The sequence below is a fragment of the Rhincodon typus genome, chromosome 7, assembly GCF_021869965.1.
Source record: "Rhincodon typus isolate 14 chromosome 7, sRhiTyp1.1, whole genome shotgun sequence".
NCBI lineage: Eukaryota > Metazoa > Chordata > Chondrichthyes > Orectolobiformes > Rhincodontidae > Rhincodon > Rhincodon typus.
This window is the reverse complement of record NC_063338.1, coordinates 46,476,286-46,485,269: the sequence shown is the minus strand read 5'-3', so window position 1 is coordinate 46,485,269 and position 8,984 is coordinate 46,476,286. Positions and strand designations below refer to the sequence as shown.

Genomic DNA, 8,984 nt, shown 5'->3' with positions numbered 1-8,984 from the left:
TTTCTTTCCATCCTAATGAGCCACGTCAGACAGTTACATAAATGCATCGTTCTAAAAGCAATATTCCTTCCAACTTCAGTGTGATATACGCGGTCAGCTAGCTGCTCTGGACAATCCCTTTGAGAGATGTGCACAAGCATGGTTGTGTACATATTACAAGGAAACACTGCTTCTGCCCTGACAGCATCATTCTCTGCAAGTTGTCTAGGTTTGCAGCAACCTCAAAAGTCCGCAGGTACAAGCTAGGCCCTTTAAATGTTGCACAATCTGGTTACATGGAGAAAAAAAAAAAATGTAAAGGGATCTCACATTCCATGAAAAAAAAAGGAAACACTGCCATGAAGTATGGCCTCAGTAACTATGTTTTTATTCAGTGTACAATACATTAACAAAACCAAGCAACTCCACAACAACCACAAGGTCCACAGAAACAGCAAACCAAGGATCCAATAAATGCTGAGTCAGATCTATGGTTTGAAAAACTGCAAAAATTTCTTGCTTCTGGAAGCAAGACTGACAGTATTACAGAAGCATAGCAGTGTCAGTATTATAACTGCTGTAAATTCACATTATCAGGTATAAATTTGGAGTAATGACCTACAATTCCACCAACACAAATGGCAAGACTAGGGCTAAATATTCTTGAAGATATGTTTACAATACAAAAGAAAGAGGTTTACCATCAATAAACTGAGATATTGGAAATGTCAAGGATCTGGAGACGGAAACCCAGATGTTGTTAAGTTGCTCTAGGTACTGAACGAGGTTTTCCAGAATAACTAATTCTTGGAAATTAGAAAAAGATCCTTGAGCTAAATAAGTAGATTGATAAAGAACTAAACTGTAAAGCCATAAATTAATTTAATGCATACTTTGGCGATTCTTTTGATTTTCAATAGACAATAAAACGTGGTTCAAATGTTTATTTCCTGAACTATAGTGCCCTTCAATGGGCTCAAATGCTTGACTGAAAGCCAACTAATGGAAAACACTGTTTAATTAACAGGATATGTTTGTCAATCAGAACGCCTCATTTCTTAAAGACCCTTTGGCCCAGCAGACAAACAGATAGCTACATAACACTGAAGTGACATTCAAGATATATATAGCTTAAGGAAGTATTTCCCTTTCTCACACACACACACACACACACACACACACACACACACACACAATGTAATTGCTAGCTTTACTAGACAATTAACCCAACTGTACTGTCACACCATTAGCTATGTTACAGAACAACTTCAACTCAATCCAACTAAGATAATGGATTTCCAAGATTTGCTATCTGTACTTTAACACAATTTCACTAAATTGAGAGTTAAAGATTTCTAATGTCAAGGCATTTTATAAACTAGACTTACAAAAATCACCAGAGCAAAGATCTTTGTATATCTGATGATTAGTAAGAACTCTGGTCAAGATGGATCGCATTGCTCCTCCCATCTTAGTCAGATCTTCCAGAAGAGAAATCAGGGGTTCCATCTGTTGGAGGGTCTTCTGGAGATCTCTTTCAGTTGCCAGATCAGAAACTACGGAGGAAGTAAAAACAGAGAGGACATTTTCATCAAAATAAATTTATAACTATACCGCATAGTAAATAGTAGACTTATTTTCAGGCTATACTGAGAATAATAAATTATGGATTCTAACCACATCCAGTCTGTGCAAATCAGCAATTCATCCTTCTTAGGTAACATCAAATCACTTGGCCAAATCTGAAAAGTTTAAGCTGGATGGCAGTAAGTAGTTTTCTGTTTTTGCTATAGAAACGAAAAGGTAGTGTCTAGGCCTTTGAAGCAATGCACAGAAGGATGACCAAGATGATCAAAGTATCATAAGTGAGTGCTATGAAGAAAGCCCGAATGCTTCAGCATGAAAAGAAAGCATTTCTTGAGGTTTGCAAGACACCAGATGGAAAAAAAAAAGATTAATCCTAAGTGATATTCTAAATTCAATGACTGCAGTTCAAGACAATGGGTGAAAATTGTTCAAAGTCAGGACAAATCTGAAGGGTACTATCAGAGCGCTCAATACAGTTCCACATTATCTGGGTAGGAATAGAGCAGTGGAAGATTGAATCATTCAAGTTCAGTAACATCATGGGAGTAAATATCCACATTTCTATGACAAGGGGAAATGAAGAAATAGCTTTTGATAGTTCAGTAAGACGTGCACGGATAAATATCACCCTTTGCACCCATCATTTTTCTCTTCATGAAAAGAGGGTCAGAGGGGGCTAATATCAGAAGGGTTAATATTAAAATGCATCAAGTTTTTCTTTATTCATTAACGGGACGAGGGGGTCACTGGGTAGGCAGCATTTATTGCCCATCCCTAATTGCCCAGAGGGCAGTTCAGGGCCAACCACATTGCTGTGGGTCTGGAGTCACATGTCAGCCAGACCAGGTAAGGATGACAGTTTCCTTCCCCAAGGGCATTAGTGAACCAAATGGGTTTTTCCAACAATTGACAATGGATTCACGGTCATTGTTAGATTCTTAATTCCAGACATTTATTGAATTCAAGTTCAATAAGCCATGGCAGGATTCGAACCCAGGTCCCCAGAACATTATCTAGGTCTCTGGATTGAGTCCAGTGATAATACCACTAGGCCATCGCCTCCCCCTAGGTGGGTTAGCACCCAAGTGTTGTAGTTAAGCAAGTCTCTGCCTAGCATGATGGAATACTTGACAAAGGGCAATCTGGAATGTTAGCTCAGCAAGTAACAATAAAAACCTCAGATTGTGTAAACATATTTTTCATGGCTACATAGAGAAAGCCAATAAGAGGAACCGAATTCCATAGTAGACATTTGAGATTAAGAAACATCTGCTGTGTCTACAAAATTCAACTCACTCCTAGGGTTGTAAAACTCATCATGTGTACGTGCTGGTGTTACGCAGTTAATAGCGAATGGCTATCACAAAACATTACAGCAAAACTAAAGAGTTATGAACTATAAATAGGTGCTGAAAATTCTGTACCACTCTGAGAAGTTCTTTGGAGTGACCAATATCTTCTCCTATGCCTTTGCTCAAAAAAAAACACTTATTTGATGCTGCAGGCTCAGCGTTTGATTGATTGATTTATTGTTACAAGTAGCGAAGCACAGTGAAAAGCTTTGTTCACGAGCAGTACAGATCAAAGCAACTTAGAGGTACAGGTTACATTGCACAGGGCATGTGCTAGGCAAGATCAATTCTTATTTATTTGAGGCTAGAGAATCCATTCAGTCTATTAACGGTTGAGAAGAAGCTGTTCCTGAACCTGCTCAAGCGTGTGTTCAGACTTCTCTCTCCTCTGCCTGATGGAAGAGTTGTAGGAGATTATCAATGATGCATCGCACCCTGGTAATGTCGGCAGCGAGCCATGTAAATACAGTCCATGAATGGAAGGACGGCTTCTGTGATGTTCTGAGCTGAGCACATGACCTTCTGCAGTTTCTTACAGTCCTGGGCAGAGCAGTTGCCATACCAGTCCATTATGCACCTGGACAGTATGCTTTCAATGGTGCACCTGCAGAAGCTGGTGAGGGACCTTAAGGACATGCCAAATTTCCTGAGCCACCTGAGGAAGAGGCATTGTTGCACCTTCTTGACTGTTGCATCTACATTGGAAGTCCAGAACGGATTGTCAGTTATTGTTACACTGAGGAACTCGGCACTGTCCACCCTCTCAACCTCCGTTCTATTGATGTAGATGGAGACATGTTCTCCTTTCTTTCTTTCTGAAGTCAATGATCAGTTCTTTAGTTTTTCTGATATTGAGAGAGACATTGCTTTCATTGCACCACATCACCAAGCCCTCTATCTCCCTTCTGACTCGTTGTTGTTAGGTATCTATCCCACTACAGCAGTGTCATCAGCCAACTTGTAGACTGCGTTCATTTGGAATTTGGCGACAGTTGTTTATAGGGAGTACAATTAGGGGTCTGACGTTGCATCCCTGGGGGGCTCCAGTGTCGAGTGTTATTGTGGAGCAGCTGCAGTTACCTATCTTCACAGATTGCAGTCTACTGATCAGAAAGCTGAGGGTCCAGTTGCAGAGGGCGGAGCCAAGATCAATTTCTGACCACTACAATTGGCACAGTCGACAGATTCCAGAAGGCTCAAATGTTGGCGCCGAATCAAACATCAATGGTGGATGGGTGAGTATGCTTACTTTACCACCTGTTAGATAGGCAATCAGTATTCAGGATGGGAAGCTGGTGCACCACTCAAAAATCTGAGCCAAAGTACAAGCCTACAGGGCAGTAACCAAAGAGGGCACAGCTCCAGAATCATAGTTCCATGGGTAGACAAGAAAGTAATACTGTTCAGGGTATACCAGGTGACATAACAAAAGGGCAGTGGTCCATTCACACAAGGGATAAGAACAATTGCAGGGTAAAAACAAGAGAGACCCATTTCCCCCCCACAAGGAATTAGTGATAGTCAGACTTCAAAGAAGGAACAATCCCAGATAGTGCTCAAAGTGGGGACCACTGGGTCATCCACCAAATTCTTGGTGAATAAGGATAAGCAAAATGACAAAGGAAAGCTGGGATTCTTCATGGACCCCAGGCAATCAAAGAGCAGTGGGAAGTCCATATGAAGAGAGAAGGGAATGACTACCAGTCAGAAAAATGTGGAGGTAAATAGATTATCTCAGGTGAGAAAATGGTTGTTTAAAAAAAGGAAGATGTACTTTGGATTATGTTCACTGGACTTAACAAGATGACCTGGGCCTCCACTGGGCAACTGCTCCCAAGATTATTCAGATTTGGGCAAGGTAGACTTGGGAAACAAGGACAATAAATATAGATAATGGGACAGGTATGGTCCATGATCTGGCTTGGAAGCTCCAGCCTGCTATGATCCCCTGTATTCAACAGCCCAAATGATGGCTATGTAGCTGGCCCTTCCAGGTGAGGACAATCTGGACAATGGGTCAGTGCAGCACCCATAGAAACAAAGACAGAGACAGGTGCCCGATCCACCAACTTTTGACAAACCAGACACTTGACCAAAGCCATATACAAAACCTTACACCCCAGGCAAAAATTGAGACACTTGAGCACCCTCAGGCCCAATTATGGCCTTAAGTAATTATAGAACTATAGAATTCTAAAGTATGAAAATGCAGATTTTGGAAATAGTTAGAGGAAAAGAAAAATTTACAGTAAGCACACAAAGTGCACGCATTCTCAAAAGATCAGGTGTCCCTGAAGAAATGGTGCCAAATGTTCAGCTAATACCCAAGAAGAATCATGGATAACAGCAGAAAATAGTACTCCCCATCAGTGATGGGAGTTCAGGAAACCAGTACAGGGAGTGTCAGGCAACTTAAGTAGTTAAGGGGCAATAATTATAGGTTCAGCCAGCCAAAGCCTGGGAGAAATTCCAGAAAAAAAAATGCTGAAAGTCGATAATGTACAAGGAATTTTTTTCCTAGTAGTTAATAAGACTTGTAATTGCATTGAGTGTCAGAAGATTAATTTTAGCATTGATTATCTGACCAACTGGCACCATTTTGACCTATTTTCTGACTCCATGCCACTCGTTATGCAGAGACTTCAAAAGTGCAGTAATTCCCCATGCCCAGCCTTTACTTGTGCATGACGCCCCCCTCTATCTAGGGGAGAGAAAGTATGTCGGGAGGGCAAGGATCTATAGCAGCAAGCTGGACTAGTGATGAGCAGGAGATACAATAAGCAGAAAGTTACTTTTGAAAAATAAAATTAGCTCATTTACCAATGCCAATGTATTTCAACTTACAACGTATAGTGTTTTAATTCCGGATAAGGAAATCTCCAGGAATGTCATTCCAGTTTTAACATTGATTGTTTATGGGAACTCATGTTTATTTTCAGAAACGCAACCACAGTTTTGGATGATGGCTTATTGTATGTCCTAATTGGCATCAGGTCTTGTCTACGTGTAGAACCAATTTAATTGTCTGCTTTAAGAAGTTTGATCAATCTATTTTTTCCCTGGGTGCAAATTCATCTTGAGAGAACCTGGACCAATTTATCAAAATACAATTAACACTTTCCTGATTTGAAGTCCAGAGGTGTACTTTAAAGGCACCAAAGCACGACCTCAATCATAAATTCGCTTTTCAATTTTCTCTGTCACTTTGGTCCGATTCCATGCAACGTCCCCACAGAAAAAGCAACATGCATCATCTGTAGAACATTGTTGAATACAACCTACTTCCAGTAACACGGACCCAACTGAGAAATACCATACCTTCACTGTATCACTCAACCCACAAAACATATTCGTATTATTTCCATTGCTTCACATGTGCATCACCTGCTCCTTTGGGTGGATTCAAAAAACATTTCTCTTGGAAACTTTTTCACCTACGAAATGCTAATATTCATATAGTTCTACTTATATCACCTTCAAGATCACTTTTCCTGTTGTAGGGAAATCCACTTGAACATCTTGATCACCAAGATTTTCTTCAAGTCACTAGTTTGATTTAGCCAAACGTTCCATCAGGAAGCACATTTTTTTTGCATATAATCCACCTGCATAAAAAATGCATGTCCTCTATATCCTGGTAGTATAGTTGTATCAATCAAATTCTTGCCAGCTCTCCAAATCTTTTTGCTTGGAATCCTTTATCAACTTTAATTTGCTTGTGGCCACGAAAACTTCTCAATCTTAAAGGCTTCCACTTCTCATGGTATTCCCAACATGATGCAAGCTACATATGAACTATACAAAATTTTTTAATTGGATTTTAAAATTTTATTTTAAAAAAAAAGCAGCATATGGGGTCAGTTACTTTTCTGAAGTGTTTAAAAAAAAAAAAAAAAAAAAAAAAAAAAAACTAGGTTAGACATCCCTTCCCGGTGACCTAATCAAGTTTGTCCACAACATGAGGAACACACTAGAATGTTAATGGTTGTTTTTAAAATTGAGGCTCAGAGTTTGCAACTACTGAAAATAGTAGCTTGCTTTTGGCTCAAAATAACCAAGGATTGATGTTAACTTACAAAAGCCAAGGTCTGAAAGTTTTAGGTAGTTCGGACAAGACGTGATATAAATTTATTTCATAGGAAAGATTGAGAGACAGTTCAAGAACAGCACAGTTATATCAGTAGGAAAGTTGAGTTTGTAAAATTTCCTAACCAGGAATGCTTGTTTAGACCATAATGATAAGAAATGGGAGCAGAAATAGTCCATTCTGCCCTTTAAGCCTGCCCCACCATTCAACAATTATAGCTGTCTATATCAAGCCTCAACTCCACTCTCGCATTAGCTCATCATAGCCCTCAATGACTCAATGTTTCAAAAATCTATTCACTTCCTCAATAAATACTTTCAGTGATCTAGCTTTATTCCCCCGTGGTAGAGAATGCCAGACATTCACAACTAATAGTTTGAGATTCCCCCACTAGTGGAAGCATCTTAACAACTACCACCCTATCCAGGCTCCTCAGAATCTTGTATGTTTCAACGAGATTCCCCATCATTCTTCTCACTCTAAATAGAAGCCTAACCGATTTAGCTATTCTTGAAACTCAATCTCTTTATCCCAGGAATCAGTCTAGTGGATCTCTTTTAAACACCCTCCAATGCCAGTATATCATTTTTATAAAATGGGGGAGCAATTATACACAATATTCCAGGTACAGCATTCTGCATAGTTGTAATATGATTTTCCTACTTTTAAAAGTCAAACCCGCTATCAATAAAGACCAAAATTCCATTTGCCTTCTTAGCTACCTGCATGCTAACTTTTTGTTTCATGCTCCAGAACACCCAAACGTCTCTCTGTGATGCAATTTTTAGGAGTCTCTTCATGAAATATTGCTCATTGATTCTTCCTACCAAACCGCATGACCTCATACTTTCCTACATTCAACTCCATCAGTCAAATTTCTGCCAATTTACTCAACCTATCTATACCTCCTTGCACTATTTTTGCAGCCATTTCCTTTAAAATCTTTGGATTCAGCCATCAGGTTCTGGTTTGCCTTTAATCCCAATAGTTCATCAAATATTTTGTCCTTTGCCTTGGAGATTACAAGATCTTTCCATCCATTAGCTTACCCATTCTCTAATGGGATGTTTACAGTATCCTCCACTGTGAAGACCAATGCAAAATATTGGTTTGAATTATCTGACCACTTCACTGCTCCCCATTATTAATTCCCCAGTTACATCATCCAAGGTCCCACACTTACTTTAGACACTCTTTAAAAAGACCAGAAACTCTTACCATTTCTTACCCAACTTATTCTCAATAACCTATTTTCTTCCTCTTTATTAGCTTTTTAAGTCTTCCACTGTTAGTTCTGAAAAAAAAAATGTCCATTACCACTACTTTTCATCACTTCGTATGCCTTGGTTTTTGATTGGATACTCTCCTTGACCCTCTTAACCACAGATAGGCTCATCCTTCTCAATGAGTCCTCCTTTTTGATCAGGATAGGTTTTAGTCAGCATTAAGAAATATTTGTTTAAAATGTTTGCCACTGTTCGTCCGTTGACTTCTGCTTTCGTCTACTTTCCTCAGCCCACTTTAGACAACTCTTAATACTTCCGTAATGATCCTTATTTAAATTGAGGACACAGTTACTCTCTCCTAAGCTGAATTTGAAATTCTACCATGTTTTGATCCCTCAACTGCAATATCTTTCTTTAAATATCTTTCCTTATTACACATTACTAGTTCCAAAATAGCCTGTTCCCAGGTACATCTACCTGTCAGGTCTTTTTTTTAATAAGTTTTGTCCATGAATATTTCCAAACTTTTCTCAGTATAATTGTTGCAGCCTGCTTTATTTTAGATGTAAAACGTTATCTAAGAAATGCAGATGTGGTGGAAGTTGTTTCAACGTTTTTTTTGAAACCAAAAGGTCAATAGATTCTTGAGATAGTAGGAACTGCCGATGCTGGAGAATCCGAGATAACACTGTGTAGAGCTGGATGAACACAGCAGGCCAAGCAGCATCAGAGGAGCAGGGAATCTGACGTTTC

At 39.4% G+C, this 8,984-nt stretch overlaps 1 protein-coding gene across 1 annotated transcript in view; it reads right to left on the bottom strand.

Annotated features, from left to right (window-relative positions):
* The window catches only part of ubr3 (ubiquitin protein ligase E3 component n-recognin 3), a 331,038-nt gene that overhangs the window by 303,632 nt on the left and 18,422 nt on the right, over positions 1-8,984 (bottom strand). Inside the window, exon 3 of the mRNA XM_048599210.1 lies at positions 1,354-1,535. Coding sequence (XP_048455167.1) covers positions 1,354-1,535 — 182 coding nt within the window. The remainder of the gene's footprint in view (positions 1-1,353; positions 1,536-8,984) is intronic.